Source organism: Leiobunum rupestre, chromosome 3 (assembly GCF_980474605.1).
Source record: "Leiobunum rupestre chromosome 3, qqLeiRupe1.1.hap1, whole genome shotgun sequence".
Lineage (NCBI taxonomy): Eukaryota > Metazoa > Arthropoda > Arachnida > Opiliones > Sclerosomatidae > Leiobunum > Leiobunum rupestre.
The window spans coordinates 40184660-40205275 of record NC_143386.1 but is presented as its reverse complement, the minus strand read 5'-3'; the positions used below and the strand labels follow the sequence as shown (position 1 = coordinate 40205275).

General features: G+C 38.9%; 1 protein-coding gene across 3 annotated transcripts in view; it reads right to left on the bottom strand.

Moving 5' to 3' along the window:
• LOC149951768 (uncharacterized) overlaps positions 1–18301 on the bottom strand; it is a 31638-nt gene extending 13337 nt beyond the window's left edge. The window contains exons 1-2 of one of the 3 annotated variants that reach the window (XR_016480040.1): positions 17937–18301; positions 14851–15435 (exon numbers count right to left, since the gene is read on the bottom strand). Coding sequence is in view for 1 of the 3 variants with exons in the window: in XM_090170112.1 (XP_090026238.1) it covers positions 14094–14128 (35 nt within the window). In the remaining 2 variants the exon portion in view is untranslated. Of the gene's footprint in view, positions 1–14093; positions 14434–14850; positions 15436–17936 lie in introns of those variants that run through there. The other 2 variants (XR_016480039.1, XM_090170112.1) reach the window with 2 other exon arrangements.
• Between the last annotated feature and the right edge of the window lie 2315 nt (positions 18302–20616).

Below are 20616 nucleotides of genomic sequence, written 5' to 3'. Positions count from 1 at the left end.
GTCCCCATCATTTGGTTGTGAGTACAATTTTTCATGGTGGGAAATAGGCGCACAAAAATTGGTTTTGGATAATATATCCAAAAAAAGGTACGTGTTAGTATATTGAACGTCTTGTTAATCTTTTGATACGGAAATAAGGCCATATTTGGAAAAGCTTGGCTGTTCCCCTTTCACCTACCTTAAGCGGCAACTAATGAACTTACTCACCTTATAGTACTCGAATATTTGCGCCTACAATGGTGAGTTTGATCCTCCCTCCCGCGTAACATTCGGGGTTAGCGAGTTTGAAAAGGGACATCTAGGGGATATTTGCTTAAACATTAAATTGAGAGTTTCCATTACACGAAATTTAAAATTAATAATTAACATTTAATTAAAGAAGGTAAACCAAATTAAAACAAGAAAACAATTACAATCACTAAACACATACTGAGCGCTACGGGTTACCAAGGTAACCAAACTAAATAAAACACTTATAACAATATGACACTTATGAAAGAATTCAATTTACATAACACCTGATGGCCACAGCCATCCTCCTTATTTCAAAATACTTATTTTTACGGTCCGGATTGGCGGTCAATGTTGGTCGGGGTGCTTAACCGCACCTCTTGCTGTTCATGACCCCGCACAAATACGCGGAAGCTTTATTTTGTCATTGCTGACCGAGAACTTCCCTAGTTACGCGAGACCGTAACGTTACCCGCACTTCGCGGTCGAGAATCTCGCGGCTTCACTGATTCCCGCCACCGCAACTTCGCATTTTCAAAGGCCGTTCCCGGGACAACTTAGAGAGTCTTCGACCTGATGGAATAAAGGTGAGACCCAAGCCAGTTCTGACCAAAAGGGCGCGAACACTCTGGTTTTAGTCGTGGCCAAAGTCACGTGTCTCACGAGGCGCGCACTTTCACTCCAATCAGAGGAGCCGGACCATAAGTCCTGGCCGAACCCAACCAATCGCCAGAAAAGCGTTATCACGCTAATTTTAATTTTCCTGTTCAGACGAGCGGGACACCGCAAAGGGTCAGCCGTAGCGTCCCCAATAAATCATAGTTTGCAATTATGTCAAGCCTGGCGCCATCGAAACGCCAGGCATGTATCACACATCACTTAAAGCTATTTTTATAAATATAACACAAAAAGGAGAAATACTCCGAATAAGATAATTGGCAACCCACAATTCGGACTTGTTGTAAAAAAACTGCAGGGAAAAAGAGAAAGGGTTTTAGGGGGTTCGCGGTGAATTGTTCATATAATAGGGGGACTCGCTAATTCCGAAGATGGATGTACGGAGAGAGATAAAATAACGAAGGGGGAATTGAGGCTACCTCTGGCCACAAGGTCACCTTTTACAACCCCCCTCAAATAGTGACCGTCCGAAGCGCGGTGCGGTCACTTCAGTGAGAACAGTTAAGGCTAAGAATAACTTATCACGGGTCCCCCTGTTGGTTACGACCAGCATTGCCATCAGGTGGCCCAAAATTAGCCCAGCCCGTAAACTTTCCTGGAAACGACAAGGTCAAATTCCGACTAACGTGGGGAAGAAACCATTATTACAGAATAAAAATTAAATCGGGTTTCTAAATTTACTAACATAAATACATTACCAAAATTGGTCGCTACAGCTTTTGCGCAATATCGAGTATCCTTTTAAAGCATTATTACTAGTCTTCAGTAGCGGCGCTAAGGGTGGGCTGAAGTGGGCTTTAGCCCCCCTGCATTTCTGAGAGGGGCCACATATTTATATTAAAAGGGCCATATATTTATATTTAAGAGGCCACATATTTGAAATTTCTTTATGTTTTTATTGCCAAGTAAAGTTTTTCGGGGGGGGGAAATCTTTAAAAATCAATTCGTTTACTCAAAAAGATAGTAGACCATAAACAGATAGATTCGGGAGGCAAAGGGAGCGGAAATGGAGAGAAAGTTTAATGAACAATTGAAAGAAAAGAAAGGGGCTTGAGGGAATTTCGGGAAATACCCAAGCGGGCATGCACGTCAATGCTCGGAATCCGACGCTCGGATACAAGCTCAGAACGGGGTCCAGCAAAAGCGACGATAGCCACAACAATAAAACGACCTTGCTCTTCTCGCTTCCTGGAAAATTCTGCGGTTTTTCGATTTCACCACTTTTGCGAAATATGGTCAATGCCAGGCTCGACCGCTAAGCTGCTTTTTTTTTAAAAAACATTTCTTTCCATTTCGTCTTGAGCTCCAGAACGAGTCAGGTCTATTTTGAAAGTCTTCCTCGAATTTTAAGTCTTTAGTCTTTCTGTTCTATTATTTTGGCAAGAGCGGACTTCTACCTCCTCGAGGTTTAAAGAAGCCCAAATGCGCTTGTTTAAAATATAAACACTTAGATAAATGACTAGTTGATAGTTTAATTTTATTTCAAATTATTTCAACAGCCTTTTAAAGGCTAATTAACTATTAATAATTAATTTTTCCAAACAACCTTTTTCAAGGCTAGCTAACTATTAGTAGATATATATTTTGAAAGTCTTTCTCGAATTATAAGTAGTTTAGTCTTTTCTGTTCTAATATTTTAGCAAGAGCGGTGTGAAAAAGATGAAACGCGTCCCCTATTTTTCCCCCATTGTAAATAAGTGTATTATGTTGTTTGTTATTTGTATAATCGAAATTGTATTGATTTGGTTTTAGATTTTTAACGTATTGCAAGATTTGGATTTATATTTCTTTGTGGTTTTTTTTTGTGTATACTTTTGATGATTTACCTTTGGTAGTGTTGGTATTCAATTTTAACTTGTAAACCCTTAAATGTATCTATAATGGTAAAACAGGATATTGGGGTTCGACCCCCCTTGCAGATGCGAGCTCGCGGCTCCTCTAGGCTAGGCCGAGAGCGAGCGGTTTTGGGTCAAATCCCCAAATAAACCCGTGACGCACAACGGAAAGTTTTCAAAATTGTTGTAAGAAAGGTGGTCAGCGAAGAGACCCCTAAGAAAAGAAAAAGAATAGAGAGTGCACGAAAAGATTTCAGGAGCGTAGGTCGACGCATAGACCGCGCTTTCAGTCAAAAGGAGTTTGTAGCACGCCGTATAGTGCAAATTTTAGAGGAATTAAGACACGAAGTATTGTGTCGTTGTAAAGAAAATAAATTTAGTTGTTATCGTTTTAAAAAGAGTCTCGTTAATTAACCAAAATAAATCTAACGTTTTTCAGTCGGCGTTAGGATTTAAAATCAGCTCTCCCAAATTTAGATTAACCCTCTCCCACCTAATTGATCTACCTTTTCTTCATGGTGCAGCGAAACCCGGGAACGAGGGACATTGAACTTGAGTGAAGTGTTTAATTAATTGGGATTACGAACACGAGTTTAAGTTCGGACTAAAAGTGATCGGACTTCATCATGACGGGAAACGAGATCCCCGCAGATAAGAGCGCGGAAAGGAGTGACGGGACGAGGATAGAAGAAAGGCCTTCTTCAGATTTGGAGATACAGAGTCTATCGAAGCGGTTATCGAAACAAAAGCAGAACGAATACAATCGACTAGTAGCGGTCAGAAAGATTACCCGTACGAATACGTGCAGGATTTTAAGGGAATTAAAGAAACTCTTCGCGGAGGTCAGACCAAGCGAAGACGACATAGAAGAGGAGCTAGAGTTGCTGAGGATCAAGGAAGTCGACCTGGAGCATCTTGACGAAAACATCTTGGAATTATTCATCGAGGCATCCGGGGAAGAGATCGAGAAGGAGGTAACAATCGTGCAAGCGCTTCGAGAGGAAATCTCGGTGGCGAAAACCCGAGCCAACCGGAAGTTGCGGAAACCAAGAGCGAGAGGCACCGGATCCAGCGGCGGCCACACCTCGGAGACGGACATCAGAACGGCGATCAGCGCATCACTTCTCCAGTCTCGACTACCAACCCTGGCGATTAATAATAACCAACTAATAACTAGCTAGGCTAATACCCTTGGCACCACCTTAGGCCTAAGTCGTCAAGCGACTTTTTGAAGCCTTTAATTCAGGTGGCCGGGTTACAATGCGTAGGAGGGTGGTGGCAAGCCCTGCATGCCACGCGATCGAGCCAACAGCTCCCTACACTCACTATTACCGTTAACCTCAACAAGTTTTTATGGAAGGGGAAACCGAAGAACTCGGGGGAAAACCCCTTAAACCAGTGGGGAGAGAACTTGCAAACTCAACGCGGAAGGAGTTGTTCCGAGTTTTCACCCAGTGCCACAAGCTGGGATCGAACCCGGCTCCTCTTGCTGCGAGGCGAAAGTGCTAACCACTCTGCCACCCCAACGTAACCAAGTGGAAAGGATTCATCAGTCAATTCAAATCAGCGGTCGACAACAAAAACATTCCAAAGGTAGATAAGTTTGACTATTTAATTTCCTATTTGGAAGGAGATCCAAAATATTTGTTGAGCGAAATGACCGCGTCCGATGAAAATTATAACGTAGCTTTGGACATTTTAGAGAGTAGGTACGATCGCAACGACTTGGTTAGCCACAAACTTTTTAAGAGACTAGAACAATTGCAACCTATTCCGAACTCTAATAATTTTCAAGCGTTGCGTAAATTTTACGATTCTGTCGAAATCAACATTCGAAGCCTAAAAGCTATAGGTGTAAATGTATCTCACAACAGCGATTCGATTTGTTCCCACTTAGTAAGTTGTTTGCCCCATGATATCAGGCTAAATTACAGTATGCGTCGCGGAAAATCGTCCGAATGGGACATAGAAGATTTTATCAGGTTTTTAAGATTACAAGTAGAAGGTAGAGAAACCTGTCACATGTTGGGTAATAGTGATTCGAAAAGAGACCGCGAGTCAGAAGGTTTTCGGCAAAATTCCGTTTATTCGGAAAAAAGTGATTACGAAAGCGGTTAGCGCCGTAGAGTGTACCCGTCAACGACTTCGACTCTCGCGACCCAAGTAGGCGAGAAAAAGTTATTTTGTGTGTTTTGTAACGCAGACGCGCATGCCACTTCCTATTGCGACAGATTCACGTTAGAGGAGAAGAATAAATTTGTTCGTGAAACGCGTAGGTGTTACGCGTGTATTCGATTAAACCACGCAGCTCGCGATTGCGGTCAAAGATCGGTCACGTGTAAAATTTGCCGGAGGAAGCACAACGTCGCCTTGTGCCCTAAAAACAGGTGTCATAAACCTGAAAATAAAAACTGCGCGAATTCGGGTAATACGGAGCCGAAATCAACCGAAAAACAGTCGGATCAACTCGCGGGAAGAGTCGTAGCCCAAGTCGCGTGCGAAAAAACCGTGTTGTTACAAACCGCCCAAGCATTTGCCGTGAACCCCGCCTACCCTGAAGCCGAGGAGCGCGTTCGATGCCTTCTAGACACCGGGAGCCAAGCATCTTTCATAAAGGAAGAAATCGCCCAGAAATTAAAGCTACCCGTCGTTGGAGAGAAAGTCATCTCAATCAACAGCTTCGCCAACAATCAGGCCGAAGAAGTTAAAAGGAAAATCGTCCGCGTATCGATCGTAAACGCCAAGAATCCCCGATCAAGAATCGAAATATCCGCCATCGTCGTTCCATACCTTTGCAACGCTATCACCGCAGCCAGCTGCCGAGAAATCGAGAAATTCGCCCAGTCCAAAGACATTCAGTTAGCGGAAGAACTGACCAATGGAGCGCCCGGAAGTTCAAGCATCGGCATTCTCGTAGGAGGAGATTTCTATTGGGAAATCGTGAGCGGAAAAATGGAGCGATTTGGAAATTCGTTCGTCGCCCTAGAAACGAAGTTAGGGTGGGCGATACAAGGTCCAGCTACAGCTTACGGAGGAATCGGAAGCAATATCGTAAACGTCATGAAGGTTAGCGTGGATGACGTCAAAATTTCGGAAACTCTGCAATCGTTCTGGGAACTTGACACGCTTGGAATAAAAACGGACCAAGAACAAGATGTCGCGGAAGAGGACGTAGTACAAGAATTTCGAGACAGCGTCGTATTTCAAGATAACCGATATTACGTGAAATTTCCCTGGAATTCACCGAAGGAGAGACTCTCCAACAATTTACCTATGGCCACCAAGAGAATGCAGAGCTTAGTAAGAAGGTTCAACGCAGACCCAGTCCTCTACACGCAGTACAAAGCGATTATCGACGAACAGATGACGCTAGGAATAGTGGAGCCCGTCCAGAATGTACAGCAGATGCCGCCCGGGACGTACTACCTACCGCATCAGCCCGTACGTCGTGAAGCGAGCTCTACGACGAAACTACGAATTGTTTACGATGCGTCGGCCAGGGGCAAGGGCGAAAATTATCTCAACGACTGCTTGTCAGGTGGACCGAATCTGAACCCAGATCTCTTGAAACTCCTACTACGATTCCGAAACCACCACGTAGCCATTGTATCGGACATCGAAAAGGCGTTTCTCCAGGTTCCCATAAGAAGAGGAGAAAAGCAGCGTCAGATTCCTATGGGCCAAGGAAGACACCAAGGGCAAGGTCATGGAAAACGAATTCACGGTACTTCAAATGGCCAGAGTACCATTCGTAGTGACAAGCTCGCCGTATCTACTGGCAATAACGATCAAAACCCACGCCAGAAAATACATCGATTCAGACCGGGAAGCCTTGGACGATAATTTATACGTCGATGATTTTCTCGGAGGAGCAGCCACCCCAGAAAAGGCGTTCGACCTGTCGAAGAGAATGTCAGCTATATTGAAGGAAGCCAGCATGGTTCTGCGTAAATGGCAGACTAATTCTCCAGAATTGCGCAAGATGTGGGGGACAGAAATCGAGAACGGTGGAACCGAAACAATCAAATTTCAAGGCCAAGCCAGCGCGGAAAATCAGAAGATCCTCGGACTACTCTGGAACCCCGAGAAAGACACATTTTCCTTCGACTTATCAAATTTACTAGACGTCCTTCAGAACGTAAAGACAACGAAACGTCACGTACTAAGCGCCGTTGCGCGCATTTACGACCCCGTCGGCATCATTTCGCCATATACGGTCAGGGCAAAATTTCTATTCCAACGACTCTGGGAGCAAAAGAATCCGTCAGTCAGCTGGGACTCGGAACTACAGAAAGAATTCGCCGAGGAATTTAGACGATGGCTAATGGAGATGCCGGAATTAAGGAAAATCGCGCTACCTAATGTTACTTCCCGGCAGAGAAAGTAACCAGTCTGCAGTTACATTGCTTCTGCGACGCCAGCGCCAAGGCGTACGCAGCAGTGGTATACGTTCGATATACCACCGAATCTGGAAAAGTAGGCGTATCATTCGTCGCCTCAAAAACAAGGGTGGCTCCCATCAAAAAGAAACTTACGCTACCGCGCTTAGAGTTGATGGGATGCCTAATCGGCGCAAGACTGATCAACAACGTCAGGGACTTATTCAAAAAAGAGAACATCGCATTGCTCTTATGGACCGACTCGTCTATTGCCCTAAGTTGGGTGAAAAAAGAACCCAGCATTCGAAGACCATTCGTAAGAAATCGATCTACAGAAATCAGAGACTTGACGGACCCGACGAATTGGTTCCACTGTCCAGGCGTGGAAAATCCCGCGGACATTCCAACGAGAGGCGCAAGGGCCACCGCGTAACTGTCCATGACAGCGTGGCATCGACTAACATAGTCGGTAGTTCCTTCGTGTCCATGGTGATGTTTTCTCAATACCTTGTAACGTATTTTGTACATATTCTTTATGTTCGCTCCCCAATATTTAAAAATACTTCGTTTGCTTCTAACAATGGTCAATATATAGGGTATTACCAGTGACGCTGCTAAAACTTTCCATCGAGTTGCAACCAGTGTTGAAATAGAAAAATAGAGAGCGGACACTTTCGCGCGCTAAATAGTCACGTGGTGACCCATTGTGCCCGACAGGGTTAAAACCTTTTCGCGCGCGAGACTATGGACAAGAATTGAGTTCACGGTGATACGGACAAGATGTGATTTGTGCGCGCCCTGTTGGGATGGGCAAAATGCCCTTCGTGTAGTTGCCGGACGATATCGGACCGAGTGCTTTTCCAGATGGAGACCGTTGTAACTATTTAACAATTATATTTATACCTGACTAGAACTTTTGTTAACAAACTTGGATTGTTATTTCAATATGTGTAGTTTGTGGCCTGACCAGCCATGTGTGTTTTGTTTTTATATTAACTAAACCTTAAATATTAGAATAGTTCTCATTTATTAAATAACTTCGTAACTTAATTTAACTCTCGCACTATTTCATTATTATTTATATTTATCTAATGCTGACACTTAACAATAATCATAATATCATTATTAATTCCCCTAGACAACGTATCGTAACTTCAATTTAATAATAACTTCCCATTTATTTTAAAAAGTTTAAAAAGTGTCACAACCTCCTTTTCTCAATTTAATCCAAAAGTAGGAACAGCCGAGCTATTACTTCCACATCGAGGTAACAGAGAAAATCCGTGTAATTCGGGCTCCTAGTGCCCAAATATAGAATAGGTGTTTTTACAAACGATCGGTGGTCACGTGTTTTCAGTAAGTTTGCGTCACTACGGTCAAAATGAAATCTCGAAGTTGGCCAATAATTTAGTGTCGTCCGCTATTTAAAACCAGGCTTACCTGTCGTTTAGTTTAACAGTAAAGTGAAAGTTCTAACTAGTATAGAAGATTATTTATTTTTGCTGAGTATTTTATATCTTTCAAGGTTAGTAAATAAAAAATAGCTAAAACCAGACTACCTTATAATATACATAACACATAAAAATATATTTTTAATATAACCCTAGCCTTTATTTATCTATTTGTAACGCTATTAATATTTAAAACTAAAATTCTCTATACGCGGGCCTTAGTATCAGCAGGCGGATCTTAGCAGACGATGCCTTGCTCAAACATACTGAATTCCCATGAGCCTCTATAGCGAAAATGTTTTGTAGAACCACCTATTCAAACGCGAGAATACTATAATTCCAATCGTTTGATGTGTCAAAATCATTTGTGGACCAAAAACCGCGTTCGTATAATTAAAATTTCAATACGAGGCCAAAAACAAAATGGACTTTCATTTTTTCATGGCAACCGAAAATGTTTTTAACATCTTTAAAAATTGGAGGGTGGTTTGATTGTTATGTATAAGAATGTCTAGGAAGGGCGGTTTGCTCTCGGTGGATTTTTTAAATAAATAAATTGTTAATTTTAAAACCGTTTCAAGTCTCTTTTAATTTAGGCTATTCTATACTAACTAGGGGATTGACTAATTTGCTGAATTTCTGGACGTCTAGACCGCTGAATTTTGAAGGATTCCTACTACATAGAAGCTACTATCTTATAAACCGTCTGGACCAAATTGACTAATTTGCTGAAGTGCTGAATTACTGGACCCTAAAATTTTACTTTATTTTCGAATCGTCTCTTTAATTTTCAAACCGTCTGGACCAAACTGACTAATTTGCTGAAGTGCTGAATTTCTGGACCCGAAAATTTTACTTTATTTTCGAATCGTTTCTATAATTTTCAAACCGTTTGGACCAAACTGACTAATTTGCTGAAGTGCTGAATTTCTGGACCCTAAAATTTTACTTTATTTTCGAATCGTCTCTTTAATTTTCAAACCGTCTGGACCAAACTGACTAATTTGCTGAAGTGCTGAATTTCTGGACCCTAAAATTTTACTTTATTTTCGAATCGTCTCTTTAATTTTCAAACCGTCTGGACCAAACTGACTAATTTGCTGAAGTGCTGAATTTCTGGACCCGAAAATTTTACTTTATTTTCGAATCGTTTCTATAATTTTCAAACCGTTTGGACCAAACTGACTAATTTGCTGAAGTGCTGAATTTCTGGACCCGAAAATTTTACTTTATTTTCGAATCGTTTCTTTAATTTTCAAACCGTCTGGACCAAACTGACTAATTTGCTGAAGTGCTGAATTTATGGACCCGAAAATGTTACTTTATTTTCGAATCGTTTCTATAACTTTCAAACCGTTTGGACCAAACTGACTAATTTCCTGAAGTGCTGAATTTCTGGACCCGAAAATTTACTTTATTTTCGAATCGTTTCTTTAATTTTCAAACCGTCTGTACAAACTGACTAATTTGCTGAAGTGCTGAATTTCTGGCCAATTTAGATCCACTGCTACACGCACTATTGGCCCCCAGCTTAATGTTTTTCCATGTATGAGGAAAAGCCGATTTACGCGGGAAAATTCCGCTTGGCGCGCTGAAAGCCTGGACAACCCTTCTAATGTTATTCTATGAGGAAAATTATTCGAAAGAGTCTCATTTTTAGGAACCTTTTTCGTTATCGTTGCGAATTTTGTAAATGCTGAGATTTTAATATGATTTGAAGTAAGGTTTAAACTTTATTTTAAGCCCATGTTTGTAATTTTACGAACTTTGGTTCGCTTACAATCTTCTTTTAAAATCGACCAAAATTTTAAGGCGAGGAATTGATTACGTATCGAAAATGAGCCTCGGAATCATCTTGAGCGACTAATTGAAAACTGTAAACCAAAATTCCAAAAGTAAGTATTTCCAACTCTATATTATTTTTTAATAACTTGTCTTATACTAAATTTCAGTTTTATATATTGAATATAATTTCTGGTAAGAAATTTCACATGAAATATATAAGTGTTTAAGATAATATTTAAAGTTTCAAAACCTTGTATTTTAGGTGTTTAACTTTTTAAATTTTTTGAGAAATATTGCGCATCAAATTATCCAGAAGAGGAGGAACTAATGGTTTGTACCAATTTCACAATGTGTTGTTGATTGTTACAATCACAAATTAATACAGGACACTGTATTAGCTTAGGTATTGCAACCAATTCTCCGCTCGAAGTACTGATTCGATAGAAACTGCACATTTCAAAAACGGCATATTTTTCACAGTAACGGAGAATCACACGGCTCACACCTCCAAGATGTGCCACTGTTTCTTGTTTAATAGAAATTGGGCGGTTTTCGGGGAACTTATTGAGTTGATCCAGCAACAACAGGATGTTATCAATTATGACTTGTGAAGATTCATACTCTTCTTCGGGGAAGATATCTTCGTCTGTGCATACTTTCACTATTTCAGGTAATCCTAAGATTGGTGTGAGGCTTTCTGGCTGAACGTTTGGTTCTGGCAATAGCTTTAAGTCTTTAAAGCATTCATTGCATAAAGTAGGATCACTTGGAAACTCGTGGAACGATAACCCAGCAACGTTTTTTCCATTCGTCGACTTCCAAATTGTTACACAGCAAACTTTAACCATTTTAAATAATGTTTTGAACAGTTTAATAATACCATATGTGGCCTAATTACCATAAGTGTGTTAGTAAGATAAATTTTACAATGATACCTTGTTTAACGGAAATGACGTAAATGACGTCACTTTTTCCAGGGACGAAATTTACGTCACTTTATTCAAAGACCACAGAGAGTACTAGATCGGAATTCGCGAGTCCTACGTTTCTTTGGTCCGTGTAGAACAAGCTCTCATTGATTAATTTCTATGGGAAAGGCTCTTATTGGCACACTTAGGGTAATTATGCCACTTATGATAATACTAAAACGTAATAATTAAAGTAATAACATAATAACTAAAGTAAAAAATGGAGCCAAAGATGTATTTACAGATATTTTATTTTGTGTTCTTACTTCTTAGTTTTACATTTTTAAATCTCGCACCGCAGCCGGGAGTAATGGCTCACTCCTGTAATCCCAGGCGTCCGGGAGGCAGAGTTTGTGGATGGTCGTGTGAGGACGACTACCAATTCCCCAACGGGTGGTCGGAATACTTCCGCCACGGGTGTCCCCACCCCTGTCCCCACGTATCCCCCCGTTGGCGTGGCCGTTACACATATCTCGCCCTGATTAATCAGATAGTGTTTCGCCGGGCTCGCGGTCTTCTCAGACTCAATCAGCCCTTTCTTCCTTGAATAAAAAAAAATAAAAATCTCGCACCGCGCAAGATGACACCGAGGCTTATTTTCGATACGGAGTCAATTTCCCGCCTTAAAATTTTGGTCGATTTTAAAAGAAGATTGCGAGCGAACGGGTCTGGATCGCGAAACGGTTTGAAATATTTCTTTGCGGAGCCTCAAAACGTTGTCTGCTTATAACCGCGTGACATCAGTGAAGAAGATTTTCATAGGCGCGAAGTTAAGTTTCCTTAGCATTAGCAGGGTGTGAAATATTTTTAAAGTGTATTTGTTAGCTATCACAAAGCGAATGCAGATGCAAAACCCTCTTTGTCAAATGAGGAAGGGGTGGTTAAAAACGTAGCGGATAAAATATGATTGTAGACAATTGGACCGAAATCCCATTCGTCCGAATGTACCATTTAACCGAATCCCAATCGACCGAAAACCGCGTTTTGCGCGATTTTCATTAAATTTAACGTTAGTGATACATTTTTATATATCGTAGGGTACGTGACGATAGTATATCTAATTTGGACAAAACTATGTCTTAAATATTTATTATTTCGTACCGATGTGTATTTTTAGACCTTTTTCCCTTGAAATTCGATATTTTCCGGGTTTAATTTTTGAAAATAACCTTGATAAGACCCGACGTCAAATAGTTGCCTACCATATCTAACCTAACCCAACCCAATCTAACCTAACCTAACCCAACCCAACCTGAACTAACCTACCCGAAGTGAAAACGAACCAGATTTAAATTTCCCGTTCAACCGAATCCCGCTATGTTGGGCTATAAACGAAAATACGTTTCGGTTCAATGGGATTCGATCGAACGGGATTCGGTCCAATAGTATACAACCATAAAATATCAATTAGCAAAGTACAATATCAAACAGTAAAATATCCAAAAGACCTAATTATGTGTTTTGTCAAAATGCGAACACTCATAAGAATAAGGTTCCTAAAACAGCTTAATAATGAGGAAGTTGCAAATAAGAAGAGTACAAAAATTTGTTACTTAAGTGCTTATGCTCAAATTCAAAGATGGTATTTTAAATTTAATGTGATATATTGTCATATTTTGGCTAGAATATTAGTAAACAAACAGTACCTGGTGACTTACCAAAATTGGTTTTGTGAAAGAAAATTACTTTTTAAGCAATTTTTTATTATCTTGACAAATACCTCATTTAATAAACAATTTTTTTTTTTTCATTTTTTCCCCCCGTCATCTCTTAAACTTGAATTGCCAATGCCTAGGTGTTTCTAAGAAACACCCTGCTAATACTAAGGGAACTTTGATTTCATCTGCAACGAGGAAACTATCTTGATGTGGCTTCCGGTTTGTTTCGTAGTTTTCGAAGGTCATTTAAGATTTTGAACCTTCTTTTTTGAAGTGTGGATGCTAGGTAGATTTAGAATATTAAAAGACTGGAGAGCTCGGAACGCAGCTGGTAAACGATAATATATATTCAAAGCAATTCGATAAGTTAATGTACTCAATCATCATCCCGATGATTGAGTCCAATCTATTCTTAAGGCACTAAATCTAAATTTTAGAGATTTTTATTCATAAATACCAATTTGATATGAATTTACCTACACTTCACTAGACTGTTCGGCAACAATATTAGGAATACCGTGATTAGGATTATAGGAGTCTCAAATTCTAACTATCGGAAGTTAAACGTTTGTTAATGTACTAACGGTATTTTTCTATCCATCATTTCAAAATATCATAGAACAGTTAATGGCTTGAATTTACTTGTAGCAAAAGGTGAACCTTGAAATCAATTTTACCTTTATCAAGTTTTTTACCTTAATTTGCTGCGATAAATAACTTGCAAGTTCACCTCTGCAACAATTATTTTACCTATTTTTCCTCATTATAAAATAAATCTTAAAAAATATATAAAATCTACATATAACAACTATGTTTAAAACAGTTGGTTTTAAACGTTCTAAACCAATCCGTGTATTTTCAAAAGGGGTAGTTTAAAAGATCTTTTGCAAAACCCGGTGGCTATGTTCTATTACGAACAACGAAGTACCAAATAGTCACAACTATCGAATTCTTGAGTGAAATTTTCATAACTTTTGGTATTTTTATCGTACGTTTGTATATTTTATTCTTCTTGGATTAAATTCGTTTAACACTTTCCACGTCAAAATTAAGAAGAGAGTCGAAGTTAGAGTCTTAAATCATCTTTAGCCTTACAAATAAAACTCACTTAAGCACTTGACTATTATTCTGTGACTTGGGCATGTGCGTAGAAATGACATAAATGAAAAAAAAAAACAATTGTGAGTAATTATTGAAGTGTGGTTCTTATATGTTAAAGGTCCAATGACCAAATAAAATTAAACCTAACTTTGGGAGGAATCTGGTGGAGGCCAAAACATCCCTGCCTTTTGTGAGAGATGTGAAGGGATTAGTTCTAAGTCACGTGCCTAAAAACGGTTTTGATAGGATAACTTTTGAAACTTGAAACTTGGCTGTTTTTAGTGCCTTAACGTAAAATTTAATTTCTGGAAGATTCATGCTTTTAAAATGACTAATCCTCTGTTTAGTAGACGAAAATCCAGCATATTAGACGTGGATTTATGTAAACAAAAGTCAAATGACGAAAATGATTTAAAAATATTAGCGAAATAATATGGTTTAAAAAACGTGTAACACTTTGTTATAACTTTTTTGCTTAGTCGCGAGTCCTACCTTATCGGTAAATTTTATCTTGTAAGACCACTGCGACTAAAATCACGAAATCAAAATCACTGAGATTCGTACCTTGTGTCGTCGTGCGTTAAATTTCATTCTATCAAAGATCATTAATTTCTATTAATTTTAAAAACAATACCCTCCACTAATACAAAGTATATCAATTAACTTTAATAAAGGTAAGCAATATTTTTATTTTGTAATTGTTGGTATTAATCCAAAAGATATTAAGCATTTTATAAATTTAAATAAATTTGTAACGAACCCTTGGTCACGAATATGGTTTTTATTCATATCTGGCCTTTGGAATTTGTCATTTTAGCGGAAAAAGATAGTAATAGTGCCGAATTTTCTTTCCCCGCTACAGTTTCCATTATTACGGCCGATATATAGGTTGTACCCATATCAGTGCACACCTAATTTTATAAAGTATATATCTTGTATATTAACTGTAATTAAAGCCAGGGAGCTGTAACATAACTCGAAACTTAGTGAATTTCATATCTACACTAATATTTCTATCTATAATGCGTTACTTCTCGGCAACCGCCAGTTAGACTGGTTTGATATTTTAATCTTGTATATTAACCCTAATTAATGCAGAAATAATTAGTCGGAAAGCTGTAATAGAACTATAAATAAATTGAATTAAATATCAGCAATACGTGAGAAATCTACACAAATATTTATATCTATAATACGTTATATCTCACCAACCACCTGCGCACCTCGTAGACATGTTTGATATTTTCATATGTTAATCTTCTATTTTAGCCGTAATCAATGCAGAGATAAATTTCGGCAATTTGACGACAGTCAACAAAATTATAAAACCCTCCAAAGGCTTGACGAGCCTAAATTAAAATAAAAAAACCGTTAATTGCCTGAAAAGAAAAAACCTACCATAATTATCTCTCGATTTGTTGAGCAGGAAAATTGTAATATTCATTAGTTTTATTTAAACGCTATAGATGTTATTGCACGTGTCACATTAGCTCGGCAGAAATATGGTGTCGTCTTCAAGGTAAAAAGTTTCCGACTCCGAAGTAAAACCGTCGAGAATAACAACGTAACTCTCGACGTTGTCGTTCAAACTTCTAGAGCTCTCTGCTTAACCTCTCTTTTCAAAACTTTCTTTAACGAGGGTTGGCCGACGATTCGAATTTCAACGAAATATCTAATTATTCCTTTTTATTTAAATTTTTCTGTATTTTAGGCATATCTAGAAGTGGTTTCATCGATAACAAGGAATACAAGACATTCTGATCATATTTTCTAAAGAAACTTCGACCGAAACTTGTAAAGCGTCATTCTGGCAGAATGAGTGGCCGAGGCGAACATAAATTCAAGTGCACAGAGTGCGCTTACACAACGATCTACAAGTGTAATTTCCTTCGTCACAGAAGAACTCACTCGGGTGAGAAACCATTTCACTGCGACCAGTGTACCTACGCGTCTGTACAGAAGACTCATTTGATTAACCATAGACGAAATCACTCGGTTGAAAAGCCTTTTCAGTGTGACCAGTGTAGCTACGCATCTGCAACGAAGGGTCATTTGTTTCTCCATAGAAGAACTCACTCCGACGAAAAACCATTTCAGTGTGACCAGTGTAGGTACGCATCTGTAAGTAAGAGTGATTTGATTTGCCACAGAAGAACTCATTCAGGCGAAAAACATTTTCAGTGCGACCAGTGTAGGTACGCATCTGTAATTAAGTGTAATTTCATTCGCCACGGAAGAACTCACTCGGGTGAAAAACCATTTCAGTGCGACCAGTGTAGGTACGCGTCTGCACAGAAGGGTCACTTGATTGTCCACCAAAGAACCCATAACGGTGAAAAACCATTTCAATGTGATCAGTGTAAGCACGCGTCGGCCAGTAAGAGTGAATTAATGAAGCACAAAAGACGACACTCGCACGAGAAGCCCTTTGGATGTGCAAAGTGCGAATATCGGACCAAACATAAGAACACTTTACTTCGTCACGAAAGAGCACGTCACTCTGAAGTGGATAAGACCCACAAATGCCCCAGTTGCCACCGAAACTTCGCTAGCAGTAAAACCCTCCAAGGTCACCTTCGCATTCATAGTACACTTGGAAACCAAATTGGCGCTACAAACAGTCATCAGCAAGAACCAGAGCGCTCATCACAACCACGTCAATTTCACTCCTCTGGTCGTCAAACGGGAGGTAGGCGTTGTTTGGTGCAACTGCGACTTGTGACGAAGGAGCAGTTGGAATCTCTAACTGAAAAGCCCCACCGCGACCACGCCGTGAAAGCGGAAGTTGGCGAACTTGATGCTGACACCGCAACCACCGACAGGGAAAGGGTTTCAGACTCTGAATGCCCGAACTTCGATGTTAGCATCGTCAAATTAGAGCCCTTTTATGACTTCATCGATCAATTTCCGGTTCCGTCAGTCGTCAAGAGAGAAGACTTGGAATTTTGCCCAGTTGGGGACAACAACGAGGGTGTCCCAACGAACCCAGAACACCCGATCAAGATGGAGTTTCCTCCCGAAGAAGAAAACTTTATTTATGGTCGTTACTAAATAAAGCCAATGTTCATTCTAATTTCGTGTTTTTATTTTTTTTTAATTAATATAATTTTCAAAGTATATTTCATTAACTTAGAAAATGCTTTCAAAACGACTCATTTGGTGAACGTTTTCAAAGACGGGTTTTTTCTCATTTAAAAATTATTCCAGATATGGTTCTTAAATTGAAGGACATTTTGTTTTTCATGTTCAATTTTATGTCAAATTAAAAGTTGTTCTTAGATTTGTTCTTTTTAACGTGATTATTTTCAAAGCAGGCGAAATTGTGTAGTTACTCAACCGCCATCTTAAGATTCTTTGATAAGCCTCTATTTAGCAGACGACTGTTTCCAGAGCCGGAGACCGTAGCTAATTAATAGAAAGTTTAGTGGAGACGTAGCTCAATTGTGCGTTTTCTTGCGCGAGCTTAACCTGTCCTTCATATGGCCCCACGTTAGCGACTTCCGCGCAACTCTCCATGACAGCGTGGGATCGACTAACATAGTCGGTAGGTTGCTACAGAAAGAAGTTTTATTGATATCATGGGAAGTTTCTAATAGTGACCAGTTTTACTAATTAGAAAAATTTAGAACAGGGGTAAAAAAGGGTAAATTTGTGTAAATATATATAAATTTGGGTAAATTGTGATAAATACACGTAAATTAGGTAAATTCAGGTAAATTGTGATAAATACACGTAAATTAGGTAAATTCGGGTAAATATGATAAAATTGGCGAATAAGTAGATTAGTTCATTTTGAAAAGGGATAAAAAAGCTAAACCCTAAACAAATTTGAAGAAATTTAAAAACTTACAAATAGCTCGTTCCAATAGGTCTCTAGGCTTGCGCCGCCGCCGCCGATAATTTTGAACGCGCCGATCGCGCCGCCGCCGATTGTTCGAAAGTCGGCGCACGCCGCCGTTTCTTTTTTTTTCTTTATACACTTTTTTTTTGGTATATTAAGCTTGGTTTTCATTTACGCGAAAATAACGACATTTGAACACGACGTCGAACGTCAAATTTTGGTTTTCGGATTTCGGTCGAGGCAGAGTAATAGCATTTTCACTTAGCATCAATGGATTCCAGCATTGCTATCCTGGCTATAGAGAGAGAGTCACTAATATAACCAAGGTTTATCCACAATTTAATTCCCTTTAAATTTAAATGTTGTTGGTTTATCGATATGTTAAGCCGTAAGCCGCCGCCGCCGCCGGTATATTTTGGGTCAAACGCCGCCGCCGACCCATATCAGATCGGCGCAGGCCTCTACTATGATAGGTCTTCGAACAAAGAAAGAAGAATTAGATTAAATAAAATAGCATTGCAGTCCATAGACCTGGGGTTCCTTTTAACGTTACTTTAAATATATGTAAATTGGTTTGGTAATAGTAAATTTGGTTAAATATACGTAAATTTTGTAAATATTGGGAAATACACGTAAATTGGGAATATATAGGTAAATTAACACGTTAATTGGGATCATTTGGGTAGTTATAATTGAATTAATTTTTTTAGAGTTACAAAGTGGTGTCGGCCCGAGGCCTTAGACACTGGCCACTAAAAAATAGACTAAAACACGAATTAATTTCTTTTTATGCACGTAAATCTGGATAAATATAAGTTAAGTGGGGAAATACAAGTAAATTTTCCTAAGATAAAGGAAAAATATTGAAATGCAAGTTAATTTTCTAATGACAAAAAAATAGATTATGTTTCGGAAATTGTTTTTTTGTCGAGTCCCGGGTCACGGCCGTCTCGAGATCTGCTTGGCGCTCATAGCGGCCCAGGCAAAGATTTCCTCTCCTATGTATTTCCGCGAATACCTTTTTTACCACCAGGAGTGCTGTCTGAGCGCCCCCTTAAATATAAAAATCAGCGGGATATTTAATAGTTTTCTGTGGCGGTAAATTCAACTAGTTAATTCTTTTTCCATTGTTTTTCAAAAACTTCTGGAAAGTTTGGGATATACAACTTATGATTTGATCTTTATCGAATGAGTTTTCATTTAAAACATTTATTTTATTAAAGTAATATGCTTATATTGAGTTTTATTAGTTAATTGCTAAGCCTAACCAAAATCTCTTTGGTTTTTCACAGGTTTCAAGTTTTTAAGTTTTCAAACCAGTATTCGCATTTATTTTACCAGAATTTTAAATAAATAGCCCCAATATTATTCATATTATTTAATAAATAGCTTTATTATTCTTTAAATTAAGTTCACATTTCTCAAACTTAAGTTTGAAAATATTGCCTATTTTTGATATGCAATTCCATTTTGTAAATCTAAGTAGAATATCAATGTATCATTTCATCAGTTTCCAGTTGATGAAAATTTATGCAAATTATGGACTAAGAACATATCGAGAAAAGATTTTGGGGTCAATGAAGCTTACGCATCACGCAAGATTTGTTTGTAGTGTGACATTTTAAGGAAAGTGATTACTACGAAGGTCTCAAGATCCGCAAATTAAAGAAAGGTGCCTTTCCAACTGTATTTCTTGAGTATCCAAAATGCATGCAACAAGACGAGGAAGTTACCAGGAATGTTAGAGAAAGAAATTTGAAGGCTCCAGCATCAATGATCATCTTCAAATCTACAAGATGCAAGACTTATTCAAAATATTTCTAGCTCTAAAGAACTTTCACTATCTGAGCCCTTCGGAAATAATGAAGTTGAAACTGAAGAAACAGTTCCGACATCTGCCATTTTACAAAATCAGCCAACTGCTGATATGAATCTATTAGAATAACTTAATTGTCTACAATATCTTACGTGTCATACCTCCTTAAATCTGGTTTCCAGTTTGTCTTGACAAGTAATTTAACGAGCGATGCTATTGAAATGTTTTTCAGCATTCTCAAGCAAATGGCCGGAAGGAATGACACGCTTGATACAAGAGCCACTATATGCAGTTTGGAATCCATCCTTAAGAGAGGCACTATACCATTAACAAATCGTAAAACATCTAACGTTTCCCAAGACAGATCTGTCAGCCATGATTAATAATAGACTCGATGAATTTTCAACTATTTTAAACGGCAATGAAGTTACATTACCATCTGAAGTTACTGACATACTTAATGCTTTGGATGAGTACCCAGATACACAGAGATGCACCTTGCGGCTAGCAAGTATCGCATACTTGGCTGGTTATGTAGTACAAATCCCAGAAGATTTTTTTTGCCAATTGTGCCTTGAAAATGTATCACAGCCTAATTCTGACTCACCATTAGTTGGATTGATAAAATTATCAGTCAGAGGAAACCATAGGTATCCCCAGCAAAGCTTTATCGTGTTAATGGCTATAGTAAAAACATTCATAGAGAGAGTGTACCCTATCTCCGGGATTCACCGGCAATTTTAAAAAACATTGTAATCCACTTGTGGCCAAAAATTGCTCCAATGTGATTTGAATAATAATCACCCGAATGAAATTGTCGATTTAATCCGCAAAATTTTAGAAAGTGAAAGAACTTGTGCATAAAAGTTTTAA